This window comes from Larimichthys crocea, chromosome XI, assembly GCF_000972845.2.
Source record: "Larimichthys crocea isolate SSNF chromosome XI, L_crocea_2.0, whole genome shotgun sequence".
Lineage (NCBI taxonomy): Eukaryota > Metazoa > Chordata > Actinopteri > Sciaenidae > Larimichthys > Larimichthys crocea.
Window position 1 is genome coordinate 24,218,779 of NC_040021.1, and position 18,063 is coordinate 24,236,841.

The window sequence follows — 18,063 nt, forward strand, 5'->3', positions numbered from 1 at the left end:
GCTATTTAAAAAAGGTGAGTAAACACAATTTTGTATTTGTAGCATAAACAGCCCTCATGTGCATTTACCACACATCAAAAAACTACAGTAGATGTTAATGTTTATACAGATATATAGCATGCAGTCAGAAAGAGATGTTAGTCTTTAGTTCCAGACATCACCATTAGTCACATGTTAGTGACTCCTCTCTTCTTCTTTGACTCAAAGGAGCTTAGAATTAACAAAATCTCCCTGAAATATTTTCCCAGAAATCACCATTCTAAAAGCTGATCGAAACCAGCTGTAAAAGAAGGCATAGATGAATGGATTGAGCATTGAATTGGACCATCCAAGCCACTTAAATGCTGCCATTAGAGCAACAGGTATTGTGTAATCACTCAAAGGGTTAAATGTCATACAAAGAAAGAAAGGAGTCCAACAGGTGAGAAAAAATCCCATTACAATAGCCAAAGTTTTGGTGGCCTTTCTCTCCATCTTCCTTTCAGACTTTTTGCTCTGACATGTTACGTTTTGGATGCTGCGTGCCTGTCTCTGTGCCACCGTCAGAATCTTTAAGTATATGGTTAACATAGTGATAGTTGGAATATAAAACACAAAAACAAGTCCCACAATTGCTAAGCTGCTATTTTGAAATAGGACACACCCTCTGTTAGATCCTTGGTTCACTCCCAGAAATGCCACAGTAACTGCAAAAAAAGCAGAAACAGTCCAGCTCACCAGGATCATGATCACAACAACACGGACATTTATTTTACCTCTGTACCTCAGAGGCTGACACACAGCATAATATCTGTCAACAGAAATAAAGCACAAGTTCGAAATAGAAGAGGCAGTCAGAAAGACATCAAAGGTGCTTCGTACCTTACAGAGTAAATCTTGATAATACCAACAAGAGCTTACAGCCAGTATGGCACTAAAAGGCATGACTAAAAAGCCAACAAGCAGGTCAGCTACAGCGAGAGACAGAATGAGGTAGTTTGTAGGAGTGTGGAGCTGTTTGAAGTAAATGATGGAGATTATTACAAGAAGGTTTCCAAACATTATAAGAACTGATAAACAGCCAACAGAAACACATAATAAATATGTGGTGGTGGTGAAGGTGCTCATGCCAGATACATTTGCTGATTCAATACAGAGATGTTTGTCCTCAGACCTGTTGACAAAAAAGTTAGGTTCCATGCATAAAAGATCATTAATGGTGAAGTAACATTTGCAATAACATGCTTGATGTCAAGAATCGATAACAGTATTTTCTTGCCTGTAGAGAGAGGTCTTCATTAATAATTTGAGTGCACTCTGTGTTTTATAGCATGCCTGTTAGGTTTGTGCACCTGCACTGGTGGGAGCAGTCTATTCTCCGGCTCTTATAGCTCTTGGCTCAGTATCATATCTTGGTCAAGGGAGTGGCATTTAATGTAGGTCATTAAGAGGTGTAACCATACAACTTTGTCTATGTGCACAAATGTGTTTTATCACTTATACCTATTTACAATTTTAGGTGACCCTTTTTAAATGAAACAGTACAATTTGAAGAGATTATGAAAAGAGAAAGAGAAAAGAATTTAAGTTTGGGGCTTTGTACTTTAGATGTCTTTAAAGTGTGTTAGATCCCGAGTTACCCCTGTACAGGTGGTACTGGTCCAGCTCTCCGTCTCACGGGTCCGATCCTCAAGCCCCTCTCGGGACAGTTCAGAGGACTGTTTAAGCTGGTGGTGAGGAGATTCGCCTAGCTTCTAACTGCCTTCGTCCGCACGTCTACCCTGCTTACTCAAGTATAGCACCTGACCGAATGGCCCCTGTCGTCCAAATACTACACTAGCCGCATACGTTCATGGCAGCTCTCCTCTCATTGATCTGTGCACTTGGTATCGTTGCTAGGATAGTTTTTAGTGGCTCGGACAGTAAGCCCCAAGGGTCCGTTAATTTCTTTGGGCTAGAGTAACCTGTTAGAACCTTTAAGATGTTAAACACACTATACCTGATAATTACGACCTTAGGAGATGCTATAAATTCGAGGTCCACAACTTAATCTTTAACTGCAGTAGATATCTTTATTGCAAAGTTTAGCAAGGGCGAGCATACAGCTTAATTCATTCAAATGTGATCAATCCTATTCCCTAAAATCACTATCCTTATACTAATAAATTTAAAAACCTGATACAAAGGCTGCTGCTGAGTTGTTGAGGTTGGTCCAATTTGGAGAGAGGAGGGAAAAGGGTGAAGCGATGTCCAGTCGATCCAATCCTTTCACAACTGCCAAAACTGCTGGATTTTGTCGAAAGTTCCTGGCTTTGTCCAAAGCCCAGAAAGTCCCCAATGTCCACAGTCTTTTACTGGCAGGATGAACGCGAAAAGAATCCTTGTTGGCCCAGTCGATACCCACAGCTGGTCGGGGGTGGTTAATCCTCCTTGGCTCGGCTCCCTTCTGCCGGCTGTAGATCGTTGGACTCTTCTCTTGCGATGTTGGGCTGTTCGTCTGTTCCATCTCTGTAGTTTTAAGTCTAAGTCTGAAGATTCGATGCTCCGATGTGGTCAGTCGTCCAGCATGTTTCGAACCCGGGCGCCGGCTGATGAGGATAACCACGATCTCTGTTGTGCAGTGACACTTATACCCCTGCTCGCCGGATCTTCCTTCTACTAGGTTACAATCAGTCACTTGCCGGATTCCAACCATATTAGGCCAGTCCATCCTCCTTGTTTGTCAATCCAGATGTTTCCCTACTTGTTTCACTTACCCCCTCCCTTCTCACCCTCTCTCCAGTCCAGTTGCTCAAGATTTCCTGGCTCAACCTCTCAGCATGATTTAGTTATGGTTATTTCCTTAGCTACTAGCTGTTGCAATGATTTCATAAACTCCAGTAGTCAGAATCAAAACTCAGTTATAATCACACTTTTTCCTTATGGTTACATTCATTTCAACATTTCATTTTTACACTGTTCAAACACAGAATAATCATTAATCACATTTTAGTTTAGCTCATTTTTATCTTTATGCATTACTCACATTCTCAGACGGAAAGTTCCCAAATGTCTAAAGGTTTATGCCATCACTGGCAGTACCGGAAAGACCCTTCGTTCCCAACTCTCTGGCCCTCTGCTGGGCAGTTCCACTTCCCCATAGCGAGGGCAAAACAGTGAGAAACTCTCTATCATCCATTTCCCAGGTTGTTACATTAACTCTTTCGTTGTGTCAGTGGATCAGGGATCTCAACTTACTTGACAAGAGTTGTTTAACAACAGATAAAAATCTTGACCTCCAGTGGTTGAACTTCTTCAGAGAGGGCAATGAAACTCTGCCTTCATACCTGATAGTAACATCCATCTATTCAGCAATATCTGTTTATTAGAAGCTGGGTCTAAGTGGCAATGTTCTAACAAGTCAACCTTTCTAATAGTTTTTTAGAAATCACCCGGATAAACAGAAAAAGGACCATCTAGATTACCCAATGTTCAAAAGTCGGCATCTGTGACTGTATGGGACTGTGTTAGCAGCCATGCCTTGAGTAATCTATGAATGTACACAAGGTGTGATAGTGTATGAGTAGAAAATTCTTCAATATTTGAGGGGATGCTGAGAATTTCCTAAAGCATCTGAGCTGCTTCTCACCACAGTCAATATGTAGCACTTAGGTTAGACCCTCAGTGAAGTGGTAAGGTACTTGAAGCTCACCATCCTCTCCATTTCTGCACCCATTTATATTGCATCTATGGCATCTGCTGTTGATTGGTTGGGACACTGAGCAAATTGTGGTGGATTCAGTGAGCTGAGTAGTGAGGAGCAGACCCTTGACGAGCCACTCAAATCATTTCATAACTACATATAACTCTGGACTATGTTTTCTTGGTCAGTGGAATGATGATGGACTACTTGAAGCATACAGGTATAAGAGACTGAGCCAAAGGCAGGTTGATTATCATTTAAAAAATGGCATTAGTTGGTCAGTGCATAGTCTGATGACCCACAGTTTAGTGTTCAATCCATCCATCCATTTTTTTTTAGATTTATCCTAAATCAAGTCACGGTGGCAGCAGGTTAAGCAGGGCATTTCTCCTGTAACTCTTTTCGAAATTGGCAATGGCACTTTTAGTTTTCCCTCAAGTCAGGTTTCAGCTATTGGCCACATGCAGTCAGTCAGTGAATGTTATTGATTTCGATGCAAAATCCAAGCAACTCTGAGGAAAGATTTTTAAGCATGTTGTTGGGCATTGAATGAATGTGTTACAATTTTTATGGATCGATCAATCATTCTCAGATCCTTTATTTTATGTGACTTGAGGACTTCAGATTTGAGTGTTTTTGACACGTGGGTCTTATATCCAGAGATGTATAAAGTACTGGAGTAAAGGAGTAGAGTAGAAGTACAAATGCTATATCAAAAAACTGACTTGAGTAGAAGATGATGTGTTCTTTAAACACAATACTTCAGTGAAAGTACTAAAGTATTCAAATGTTTTGTACTTAAGTACTGCAAGTAGAAGTATGTAAAAAAAATGCTACTCAAGTACTGAAAGTAAAAGTACAAGTAAAAGTACAAGTACTGTTGTTTATATTATTTCAAATATTTATTGAGGCACAACTTCTAATGTTACAGTGTTACAATGTTCATGGTAGAGTTCTGTGATTTCCCATGGTCTATGAATGCGTCTGAATGATTGCGAGAGCAAGGGGGCGGGGGAACAGGTGAGAGAGCGTGCCTGGGTGAGTCAGGTGTATGAAGTTCGGTGAGGTTGATGTGTGAGACTGGGACTGTTCTGTTGTTTTTTTTTGCCGTGGTTACGGCCGACAGTAACCGAGTCCTGTCACCAAACCGTTCAGCAATAAATGCAGGTTTGTTGAATAACGCCTCGTCATTCATCACCCGTCTGGCTGGACGCTACAGTAGTAATGAGTAACGATTCAGCACATGAAAAATGTATCGGAGTAAAAGTATTAAATTAAATAATTAAATAAAAATATGTAGCGCAGTAAAAGTGGAAGTTAGGGAAAAAAATAATACTCCAAAAAAAGTACAGATAGTGCATTTTAGTACTTAAGTACAGTACTTAAGTAGTTCCACTTCGTTACTATACATCTCTGCTTATATAATTGTTGCCTTGACACAAGTTTATATGTTAGACATTTGTTCAATATACTTTCTAACCGCACACAGAAGATGTCAGAACATGTAAAGTACCAAAACAAAAGCTTGATGCAATATTTATAGAGTCTGATACATGCAACTGTCAGTTTTCTTTCTCTTTTATTTGAAACACCCTGACCTCCACACTTGCCTATGCAGAGGAAGCAGCATTACAAGGAACCTAGAATCATTTATTTATTGTAACACTAAAGGTAGAATACTAGACCATTTATCATGAAATCACAACAGAACACAACAAAAATAATTTCACAGCAAGTTTATGTGACCACAGAACAACTTTTATAGGTGCCAGAATGAACAATCCAAATTAGCTTCAAAAGTGAGTCTAATCAAACATCAAAACATCAAATATCCATACATCCATTCAAATATATAATTATTCTTGTTCTTCTTTATTTGGTGTACTGGTGTGGGGTAGAAGTCAGTAATCAAGATTCGACTGAATATTATTAAGTTTATTACATTTAAAATGTCAACCATAAAGAATATACAAAACCATCCAAACTGTCCACAAACCAATAAAACAAATCACACTAGCAGTTTGGAGCAGATACATAGTAGTGCCTCTCCCTTTGTGCATTCATTGTAAAAAATAAGCAAGCTGATATTCAACCAGCATCATTCTAAATGAGTAAGCATAGTCTTACTGAGCTCATCAAGCTTCACACTCAATAATAACTAGTAATGGGAAAATATTAGGTATTAATCTTACTAACTGATAAACAAGCATGCACCATTTACAACCTCTAGCTGTGCTTTTTCTGGAGGATCACAGAAATATAATGCATAGTAAACAATGAAATTTGACTTTCAAATGTAACACAAAAATTACACAATTACAAGTGTACAAGTAAAATACAAGTGAGCAAGCTATTATAACAAGGTGAGTAAACATAATTTTGTATTATTTGTTTGTATCAAACAAACAGCCCTTATGTGCATTTACCACACATCAAAAAACTACAGCAGATTATAATGTTTATGCAAATATATAGCATGCAGTGAGAAAAAGATGTTAGTCTTTGGTTCTAGACATCACCATTAATGACATGTTAGTGACTCCTCTCTTCTTCTTTGACTTAAATAATGACTCTAATGAGTTTAGACAAAATTTCCCTGAAATATTTTCCCAGAAATGATCATTCTAAAAGCTGATCGAAACCAGCTGTAAAAGAAGGCATAGATAAATGGATTGAGCATTGAATTTGACCATCCAAGCCACTTAAATGCTGCCATTAGAGCAACAGGTATTGTGTAATCACTCAAAGGGTTAAATGTCATACAAAGAAAGAAAGGAGTCCAACAGGTGAGAAAAATTCCCATTACAATAGCCAAAGTTTTAGTGGCCTTTCTCTCCATCTTCCTTTCAGACTTTTTGAATCAGACTTTCAGACTTTTAAAGAATCTTTAAGTATATGGTTAACATAGTGATAGTTGGAATATAAAACTCAAAAACAAGTCCCACACTTGCTAAGCTGCTATTTTGAAATAGGACGCACCCTCTGTTAGATCCTTGGTTCACTCCCAGAATTGCCACAGTAACTGCAAAAAAAGCAGAAACAGTCCAGCTCACCAAGATCATGATCACAACAACACGGACATTTATTTTAGCTCTGTACCTCAGAGGCTGACATACAGCATAATATCTGTCAACAGAAATAAAGCACAAGTTTGAAATAGAAGAGGCAGTCAGAAAGACATCAAAGGTGCTTCGTACCTTACAGAGTAAATCTTGATAATACCAACAAGAGCTTACAGCCAGTATTGTGCTAAAAGGCATGAGTAAAAGACCAACAAGCAGGTCAGCTACAGCGAGAGACAGAATGAGGTAGTTTGTCGGAGTGTGGAGCTGTTTGAAGTAAATGATGGAGATTATTACAAGAAGGTTTCCAAACATTATGAGAACTGATAAACAGCCAACAGAAACACATAATAGATATGTGGTGGTGGTGAAGGTGCTCATGCCAGATACATTTGCTGATTCATTACAGAGATGTTTGTCCTCAAAAACATCATCAGAGCTGTTGACAAAAACTGTAGGTTCCATAAAAAAAAAACATGAATAGGGACCTGAAATTTTGCAATAACATGCCTTATGTAAAAAATATATAACACAGTTGTATACAAATTTAGACAAGCATTTTCTGTTAACTTTAGTGCTCTCTTAGTTCTTGGTGTCTTTGCCACTGAGCACAGATAGCGTTGATTTTGTTCTGTTCTCATTTGCATATTATGTTCAAGGGAGGGGCATTTTACATGGATCAGTATGACGAGTAATCATGCAAGTGACCTTCAGGTGAACACTATAACAACTTTTGGCCACTGTTCACATTTTTCACTTAACATTCATTTCCCCCTTGATTTCTCAACCACCTTTAAGCAGGCCCTATGATCCTGTTAATGGTCATGAAACCAAAGTCAATATCCTGTGTACAAACACCAACAAACAGACAAAAAAGATAGAAATATCCCTGTGCTGACCACACAACCAGTGAGTTCTGCAGATTTTTGGGACTTATCTGCTGTACTCCTGAAGCTGGGGGACATCCGCAGGTAGTTGAGGCAGAATACCATCTTCTAGTGATGGGAATTTCAGCTCTTTTTGGAGAGCCGGTTCTTTTGGCTCTGCTTACTATAAGGAGCCGGCTCTTTCGGCTCCCATAGCTCCGCACATTTTATTAATTGGTTTTATTAATTATTATTATTATTATTATTATTATTATTATTATTATTATTGCTGTTATTATTATTGTTATTATTATTTTATATTTTTAAATGTTATTATATATTTTTTTATTTTTGACATTGTGAAGCACTTTGGCCAGTGCATGCTGTGTAAAAATGTGCTATATAAATAAGATTTACTAACTATTAGCAGCTTCAGTATCAGTTGCAGTTGATGATGTACTGGCACTTTCAGCAGGTTCCCTTGCTTCCCTTAATTCTTCCACCTGTACTGATGGGTGGACAGTTTGCATGTGCCTGTGCAAATTGTTTGTAGAGCCTGCTCGATAGGAACTTTACACATTCTATGCTCTGCCTTTGAGCTGTTGGTGGCATTAAAATGGGTCCAAATTTTACTCCGTTTCCTGCTGTCACTCATTTTCCTCACCGTTTGTCATTTACTCTCGGTCTCTCATCTCCTTCCTGTCGTGTTTGTCCTCCGCGACCGCTGTGTGTGTGTCTATCACCCCTGCCGTGGATGCTGCTATACATCTTGACCAATTACGTGCGGCTTTCACACAAAAAAGTGGAGACATTTTTTTTTCCCACTAGTTTTTTTACCCTCCACTTTTTTAATTAAAAGCCAAACGTGGTGAGAACAGGCATGGCACGAGGGAGAGTATCAGGGAGAGGAGACAGTTAGGCACCGAAGGATAAAACAACAACATATTGGCTCTGCAGCATCTGCAGGGTGGTAACCTGGAACATTGAGTTATTCTGACCATAAACAACACATATTGAGGTACAGTGAACCATGTCCAACCAAGATAGCTGCCAGGTCAAAACGTCACCATTGATGAAAGGATGGTCACAAGGAAGGCCCAGACAATATTTAAGCAGTACATAGAGGAAAAACCTACCAAATTTGTCTTCAAGAGTTTTTTTGCCCACACTGTGCGTCGAGGCGAGTCCGACTATATCTAGCCGGTACCTCTCAACCTCACGCACCAGCTCAGGCTCCTTCCCCCCCATGAATGAAGACCCGACCACCAGGCGCTCGCCAACAAGACCCACCCCCATGCCTGGCTCCAGAGGGGGGCCACGGTGACCCACGTCCAGGCAAGGGAAACTCGTCTCCTTTGATAGACATTTCATCAGGGGAATTGAGCTGCGCTTTGTCTGGTCCCTCACCTAGGGCCTGATTGCCTTGGGTGACCCTTATCAGGGGCATGAAGCCCCCGACAACATAGCTTCTGGGATCATTGGAACTCGCAAACCCCTCCACCACGGTAAGGTGGCAGCTCCAGGAGGAGCTGCTCGTAAATGTGTTGCATTAGTTTGCATTGGTTATTTCCTCCTTTTGAATGGTATTGTGTTATCTGCCTTTACGAATATCATTAATTGAAATTATTTTATTTAACCTAAGACACAGATGCTGAAACCCTTGCCTTCAGGGGTTTTTAACTCACAAATGTACTTACTTAAAGGCACAATGCTATATGTCTAATAACAGACTGTTCTGCCTTAACTGTCTTTTCACTAACATGCTTTTATCCATGTTAATAGGAGTTAAAGAATCCCCCCACAGGAACAGGCACAGACAGTGGTGAGGCAACAGCAGCTACTTGGCCATGGTTTGAGGCACTTGGTGAGAGGCAATCTATTCACAGATGCAGCTTTATATCACCAAAATGAATGGTTCCTAAATCTGTTCAGTGAACTGGTGAAAAAAAAAAAACATAGCAAACAGTCCTGTTGTCGAATTCAAAATGTGAGATTCAAGTATAGAACCACATACGATCAATATCACTTAAAATCATAATGTCCGTTTATGTTTGTAACAAAGTGACCAGGAGAGACCTTTTTGTGTGATTATTTTGCACTGTATTGTTTTATTGCTTTCTTAATTGTGTGTGTGATTCACTGTTTGATGTATTTGTCTTCTGAGTGGCTGAAGGACCTCCCTCTGCAGCAAATTGGCACACCTGCAGCCAAGTAGCAATTGTTAGCTCAATAATTACGACAACTGTACGTTTTCATGACTTTACTTGAACTCCCGCACAACAACAATGACTAACTCCACCCTTCCTCACTCAGAACATACAAGTAATTTGCCCACGCGCAGTGGGAAATAGAGCACATGAGCACATAACAAACTCCTTTTCTCTTTAAAGAAAAAACAGTGCAACAAAAATATTTCTTTGTTTTAATTTTTATTTTTAGTGGCTTTAACAGATAGCTGGGTTTAGAGTTTCAGCTTTAATAACTAGAGTAGAACAGTAAAGAAAAAGTCTTTCTTATTTAGTCCATTTAGCTTTTAAGTTGCCATACACCTTCACTGAGGGCCCTCAGCAAAGTGATCAAAGACGTCTGCTTCTTGGTCAAGCAGTCAGCAAGCTGCTCCTTAGTTGTTGACCACATGATCCGCTGAATAGTCCCAGAGTTGATGAGTTCCTTGATACTGCTGATCTTGAGTCGGAGTCTTTTCTCTGTCACTGATTTGGTGGATTTGACAGCATCAAAAAGAGAGTGGTTGTCTGTGACACACACAATAGGCAAATTGTTGTGTGTCCAGTCATCTGTTGTGGTCTCTGAGTAGAGTGTAGTTAAGAAGACTGCACTATCGATGCCATCTCCAAGTGCCAAAGTCTCTTCAGCTAAAGTGCTTCAAACTAATCTCCTGATCCTCTTTGACTGGCAGCATGTAGGTGAGAATCTTCCAACCTGGACAACCATAAGCAGGATAAGGTGTCCACCTTGAGTCTGGAAGATTTTCCATTGATGAATCACTGAACACCACCAGCTTTAGGGAGCTGTCTTTTCTCAAGTATTGAAACTTCAAAGTCATCTCCTCTTACTTCAGTTTTCTAAACAGTTTATTTGCACAGTGCAGAGTCTGGACAGTGGCATGCTTGGATACTAGGATGGATATGTCACACATTATGTCGGGTCTGCTCTGCCTCGCCACCCACAATATTTGGCCAATCTTTGACTTAAGGCATATCATGTTCAGTGTCTGTTATGGGGGCCTCTTGCTGTGTGGCTCTGGTGGGGTCCACAGGAATGCGTTGGAGATTTTTTATGTACATCCATTGTTGCACCTGTATTTCATCATCAACAGAGAGAACCTCCATTCCAATGTAGCTGAAGCTGTTGTGTTCTTCTCGTCCAATTTAAAAAGCAGCTTTCAAGTGAGGGATGACTGTCATGGAGAATGTTTCTGAACGTTTTCCTCCCCAGATAACATCATCCACATGACAAGCTAGGACTCCCATCACATTGCAGGAGTCATCCAACCAGTAGAACACTGCTGGGTCAGTACCTACCTCCTTTGCTCTGAGCTTCTTGAGGAAGGCCGAATGTAGACATTTCTGGTTAACTCTTTACCTTGCAAAAAGGCTGCTTTAATGTCCATGGAGTTCAGCTGCCGTTTCTTTTGACATATAACAGACTTGATCATTTTTAGAGACTCTGGGGCACACGTAGGTGAGTCTTTTGGGAGATTCTCAGTGTTCATTTCCTCAAAGCCTCTTGCAACTAGGCCTGCTTTAGTTACAACACCATCTGATGTCTCCTTGAGTGCACACCCACCTTGTAGAGATGCATTTCTGACCTTCATCTTTCACCTCTTTAAACACATTGTTCTATTTCCAGTTGCTGAGTTCAGCATGTTTGGCAGGCATGAAGGCGTCATCATTCACAATCAGTACGTCCTCTTTATGGCAGTCTGCACATAACCCAGCATACTCAGATGGACCCAAATGAAGACTGTCTATTTGTCCTAAGTCCACTGATCCAGTTGTACCAGCAATTTCCTCAGGCTCTGTGTACTGTAAATTGTACCAGTTTTTGTATGTTCCAGTGGCCTTTCCTGCCTGGCTGAGGATTTTTCCTGTGTGTGCCTGGCCTCTTCCACTGTGTGTGCATGTAACTACTTGTCCAGTTTTCAGCTTAAGTCCTTCACAAGTAGCATTTGAGTGTGTTGATGTGTCATGGGGCTTATTGTTATCCTCAGCATCTTCATCATTTGAGGGTGCCTCTTCCTCACTTTCATTTTCAGTGTTATGTTTTATAGAGTCCAGTTTCTGGTAATGTGGCATTTTCAGTTTCCATCAGCTGATTATCTCTTTCTCTCAGCATGCCTTGCAATTGATGTACACGAACATAAGTGCCGCCGTGGCAAACAAATATGACCACACCATCTTGGCCGATGACCACACCTGGACCTTTTCCACTTCCCACACTTGTTGTAAACCTTATCCCCTGTTTCATATCCGTCACCAGTGGGTTGCAGTTGTTTATGAAGGGCTCTTCGGATCCTCTCAGAGTATTCTGCTTCTGTGAATGCTCTTCTTGTAGCATGTAGTGCTGAGATGTGCTGAGCTATCCAAGCAGCTACGCTAGTCCCTTCTAGAGCAGGCGGCTTGTCAGTGAGAACTGACGATAGATTTGGGTTCTGCCCAAACACTAGCTGGTAGGGACTGTAGCCATGCACATTGTGCATAGAGTTTTTTCCATCAGGGCCCAGTCTAGGGCTGTCTTCCAGTCACATCCATTGTCTCTCTTTAGTTTCATTTAAGGTTGAGGCCATGGGTAAACCTACTGCTGGTTTTTGCTTTGGTTTACTGTATCTGATGCATGTCTCACAGTTCTTTACAATATCTTTCAGGATTGTGGTTATCTGATCTCAGGATTACCCGAGCAGGTCAGTAGTTTTTTCAATCTTTCAACTGAGACATGTCAAAACTGCTTGTGCAGTTTTGACATGACAACAGAATTTTTTGTTTTTCCTATTTTGTCACGCTTTATGTCACAATGAGGATGTCACCTTCATTTGGTATGTCACTTCTATCTGGGGTACTCTCATTCCTCAAGTTTACACAATAATGTCCTGATAATGTCAATTCAAGTTTCACAGGTTGCTAGAACATTATGGTTTTGTCATTCTCAATGTCCAAAACTGCACCTGCTCTTTTTAGTGAAGTTTTGCTGAAAAACAAAGGCATATTGGCTGGGACAACTTCTGTCTCGATTTGACATCTAGTCTAGTTGCTATCACAGCTGGGATCTTCACTTTCTTTGTGGAATGGACAATCCTCCCATCGCCAAACTTGAATGGTCTTGCACTTTTTATGTCCTTCATTTTCAGTAACTCGTCCTGTGTTAGTTGACTGACATAACGATCAAGCCATTTTTCACCACACACTGTTCTTGTGCAAGCTGTGTCCCTCACAGCAGATCCTAAAGACTCCACCATGAAAATCTCTGTGTTAGACAATGTGTCCTTAGACAATAAAGTAATGTTGCATTCTTCAATCTCTGTTTGTCTTTCATCTTCTGTTAATTCAGCATGTTTATTTTTGAGGGGGCAGTCCTTTGCCCAGTGATATATGCTTTGGCAGACTGCACATCTCGTTCTCCTACCGTATCTGTCAAGCGGATTGGTATCTTGAACAGCTGTTTGATGTTTGACCTACTCTCTCTCCTGCCGGTAAACTTTGTGTAGTAGGCAGCGTCAGTTGCATCTCTGCTCAGCCGCGGTCCATTACCGCCCCTCTGTGGCATAACATCGCCAAATGTCTTCTTTAAGGCAGCCTTCATGTTGTCAAACAGGAGGCTTGGACAAGCGGTAAGCGCCAACTGTTTGTCTTTAACATTAAGTCCTGCAGTGTCTAGCAGCTTGAATGCTAACACCACATCCAGGAGCTCCATTTTGAACTGGTGAATTCTGTTGTACCTCTGTTCAAACTCGACAATGTAATCCACCATCGAAACGCTACTGTCTTTCGTTATCCGGTCATACTCCATGTGCGTCTTGTACTGGCGGTCTTTTTCCTCTTTTAAAAACACAGAGTCCAGTTTTATCAGAAGTGTAGTCATTCTGACATCTTTGTTCAAATCTCCCGTGGGTGTTTCCAGCACGCTGTCCCTCGCTCTTCCTGTTAGCGACAAGGCAACCGCCAAAGCCTGTTTCTTCTTGTCCAAGTCAGTAACCAGTCTCCAGATTTCGACCAAATTTTTCCAGCTTTCGCCAGATTTCTTCTCATCAAACGCTGGTGGAACTTTATAATTACCAATGTTAGCTCAATAACTACAACAACTGTACGTTTTCACGACTTTACTCGAACTCCCCAGAACAACAACAACAATAACAACAACTGACTCCGCCCTTCCTCACTCAGAACATACAAGCAATTTGCCCATGCGCAGTGAAAAATAGAGCACATTACAGCAATCCCCTTCCCACACAGATAAAAAGGAGGAAGCAGGGCAGGACTACAGAAGCAAACAAACACGGCATAGAGGTGTAATAGTAAACTCTTTGTTTCAATCACTAGAGACATACAACTTCCCCCTTCTTAACATAAGATACCAGCTCCTTTTGTCTTTGTAAATTGTGATGCCTAGACTCAACTTTGCACCTAAATAGAAGATCCTGAAGGATACTTCAGGTGTAAAACACATCAACGTGGGGTCGGCGCCAACACCTGCAACAGACAAAAGGGTGTGAAAACACTTCCTGCAGGGGCTGACTCCTGCAGCAGACAAAGGGGTGTGAAAGGAGTATCCCTCAGGTATAAATATCTAGGTGTCCCCATATTCTGGGCCTTTCTTCATCTTTGACAGGTCGTGTGTTGAACTGACCGTTTCTTTGCAAAGAAAATAAAACCTTGTCAGCCGGCAGAAGTCTCTATTTCATTCTTTACCAGCCGCAGAGAAATTTCCACAACAGAGGGAAAGGATGCCAGAGGGAAAGGGCTAAGGGGATTAGGATGCCCTGTTATGTGGATAGAATTGGTGCCTTTACCCTGTGTTTTTCTTTCTTTTCTGAGGCAACTCTAGAGCCGGCTCGCGAGAGCACACAACCAGTGTGCCCAGTGAGCTGCAACCAACTACCTGCAGCAACTCAGAATGAGATCCCTGTTAAAGACTGTGCCCATCCATCACCCCATTTTAACAGTTTAACAAAGCTTGCCTATTTAAATAAACTGCCTTTTATTGAACTTTTACTGACTCTGTCTGCTTGCTTGACTAGAGATTAAAGAAACCTGTGACATTCTCACCACCAGTGTGGTGTCACATATTCAAACCATTTAGTCCAAGTGTTAGAAAAATGTATTAATGTAATGGTAAACTGTTGTAGCCATTATGTTCATAGATAACTAATCATGAAGCTAAGCATTGTTTTCACATTTTTGTCTCGTCACTCGGAGACGGAACATGCTGTTCTGCCTTAGCAAACCACAGTGACTCGTGTAACGACTGGCATGCAAGGACAGGAAAAAAACACTGAAATGTGAAATAGATTTATGAAAGTGCCAACTGAGGTCATGCCACCCAAATACTGTGTTTAACCAAATGTTTAAACTTAGTGCTGTGAAAAATCAGTCAATCCCGTACCATTGCTGTGTGCGTGTATTGATTCCTTGCTGCAAGTAAAACTTATTGAAAAGACTCCAGTGTCATCCTCTGGTAAAAGGTTTTTCTAACACCAAGCTGTAGTGGTGGAACTGCAGGCTTAACATAACCTATATTTTGTCCTATTTGCCAAATACTTAATCTACATTGAGATTATGTAGATCATTTTGACCAGTTAAAAGCTCCTTTACCACTGAGTTAATGAGGCTTTCTTATGCATCAAATGGGTTTTGCACATTAGAAAGATCCATTGCAATAAATGACAAACACTGAAATAGGGAAATTGATTTAATGTATAAACAAAATGCAGAAGAAAACTTCAACAACACGAACCAGGCTCTTGTAACATTTTCCATCGAGGTCAAGTAAAAGTCGTTAGGGAAAGGAGCTACTTTTTTGACTATTCGACTGTACCCTATGTGTCGTTTAAGTGGCTGTTTGCTGTGCAGGTGCTGGAGGTGGGTGTGGCAAATTGTCATTAGCAAACTGACAGCACCTGGGGCCTGTGGCTTCTAAACCCTTTTAAAGCTCATTGTTACTGCACCATAAAACATTGCATTAATACACTTCCCTACTCATGCATCCAACACTGCTAATCTTACTGATTACACATGGAAATTATATGGAGAATTGTGCATTTATTTCTCATATTTTTGTTGATCTGAAATGTCTTCATGGAAACATGTACACATTTCAAAAGTCTCCATGAAATTTATTGAAATGCATTATTTTCTTGAAGTATTTTGAATAATTTAGACTCTGTTATTTTATATATGACGTATTTATTGAATTTCAACATGAAAAAGAAGCCAATATTGGCCCTCAAACATATGTCATGGTGAAAAAGATCCAAATTTAGTAAATGTAAACATAGGCAGTGGACAAAAGTGCAAAGTCAACACATACTGTAGATGCAGTATGTAGAAGATAAATAGAATAAAACTATAAAATTCCAGGACACTTTCTTTCAAATTTCAAGCAGAACCGAAGCAAAAAATATTTGATTACTATTATTGAAAATGGAAATTGCAATTACGTCCTGTAAAAGTGATGTTTCTTAGAGAGTGAAAAACTCCCATACCGTCAGGAGTATAAGAGATAGAGATAAGAGATGATATAATGTGATAACAAAACTAATGTCCTTCTACTTTTTATATGTGCGATGATTTCTCCTTGTTTCCATTTACAGTTTGTAGTCTGACTTTGTAGTAATTACCCCTGTCAAATGTACATTTTAATTGTGAGAAACTGTTTCAGTCATAACAGTTTTGAATTTGTGAAATTGCCATAAAATATTTTTCCAGATATTATTATTCTGAAGGCTGATCGAAACCAGCTGTAAAAGAATCCATAAACAAATGGATTAAACATTGAATTTGACCATCCAAGCCAAACAAGAGTTTCAATCAGAGGCGATGGGACTGAATAATTAGTCACAGGATTAAAGGTTATAGAAAGAAAGAAAGGAGTCCAACAGAAAAGAAAAACTCCCATAACTATAGCCAGAGTTTTAGTGGCCTTTCTCTCCATCTTAATGACAGCTATTCCGGACTTTGTGGTCTGGATGCTGCGCACCTGTCTCTGTGCAACAAGGAAAATCTTCAGGTAGATACAGAGCATTGTGATCACTGGGAAGTAAAATGAGACAACAGGTCCAACAATATTTGAATTTGGAATTCGAAATATTAAACACCTTCCTTCACACACAATATGTTTAAGTCCTACAAACACCATGCCGAATCCCAATAGAGAAGAAACAGTCCAGCTCACCAGGATCATGATCACAACAACATGGACAGTTATTTTGCATTTATATTTCAGGGGCTGACACACTGCATAATATCTGTCAATAGAAATACAACACAAGTTGAGAATTGATGTTGTCATTAGTGTAACATCAAAGCAGCGTCGCATTTTACAAACTAAATCCCCAAAAAAGAAACATGACCGTAGATTCAGTGCCATATTGAACTGCAAAACTAAAGCCCCAACAAGCAGATCAGCCGTAGCCAGAGAGAGAATAAGGTAGTTTGTAGGAGTGTGGAGCTGTTTGAAGTAAATGATGGAGGTAATTACAAGAATGTTTCCTGCAATTATGAGAATAGATACTGTACTGCCAATAAACATATATAAAAATGAACGTATTTTCAAAGGGGTTATTGCCATAATGCAAGAGGTGTTTCCTGATTCATAACAATAAGAAATTACCTTCACAGTACCAGTCTTGTTGATGAGTTCAGGCTCCATGCTTTCTCATAACAGTCATTTTGTTACAATTTAGTTTTCAATAAATTAGTTTTAATTCAGCTACATCTGAAGTGCATTGACAATTACATTATATAAGTATAAGGTACATTAAGTATTGTTAAAAGAAAGGCTTTCTAGGAAAAGAAATACAGTTTTATCATATACAGTATTGTTTATGTCATTGACTCTGACAATACTGTTTTTCTGACCTCCTGATATACCTAAATATCTCCACCCTGTTGTCTCATTGACATTTGTGAAACCCTTTTACTGAACAGGGATTGTCCAATCATAGCATAGCAACAGCAAGTAGGCATGGCAAGCACAAAGATTTTCAGTTCTCAACATGAACAGTTCGCATCAGGATCTTGAATGCAATCACTATACAGTTTGAAGGGTTTATTTAGAATTTCCAAATCCAAAAATACAGAGCAAAAAATTAAGAAAGGAAGAAACATTAGAGCAAACACAATGCAATCTATTCTCGTATGCAGTGAGAACATAATTCCGGACAACACACTGCCACACAGAGGGAAATCGTTATTCTAGTCTCCAACTGCCTGTACATTACAATCTAAGGAAACCAAATCTA

The 18,063-nt window shown here is 39.9% G+C and overlaps 2 protein-coding genes and 1 pseudogene across 2 annotated transcripts; all 3 read right to left on the reverse strand.

The window, feature by feature from the left end:
- Window positions 1-201: 201 nt before the first annotated feature.
- On the reverse strand, window positions 202-1,115 carry LOC113746897 (trace amine-associated receptor 1-like). The gene has a single exon (XM_027284334.1). It carries the CDS (start codon window positions 1,105-1,107, stop codon window positions 202-204), a length of 906 nt encoding a protein of 301 aa, XP_027140135.1. The 5' UTR covers window positions 1,108-1,115.
- A 5,127-nt stretch (window positions 1,116-6,242) lies between these two features.
- LOC113746898 (trace amine-associated receptor 1-like) lies at window positions 6,243-7,104 on the reverse strand (annotated as a pseudogene).
- A 9,377-nt stretch (window positions 7,105-16,481) lies between these two features.
- Window positions 16,482-17,390, reverse strand: LOC104938809 (trace amine-associated receptor 1-like). Its single transcript, XM_019267345.2, has one exon. The coding sequence runs from the start codon at window positions 17,388-17,390 to the stop codon at window positions 16,482-16,484; it is 909 nt and encodes a 302-aa protein (XP_019122890.2).
- Window positions 17,391-18,063: the final 673 nt, after the last annotated feature.

What these genes read in the sequence shown, in the direction of transcription:
- LOC113746897 (XM_027284334.1), bottom strand. Translation starts at nt 1,107, where the DNA reads ATGAGCACCTTCACCACCACCACATATTTATTATGTGTTTCTGTTGGC.
- LOC104938809 (XM_019267345.2), bottom strand. Translation starts at nt 17,390, where the DNA reads ATGGCAATAACCCCTTTGAAAATACGTTCATTTTTATATATGTTTATT.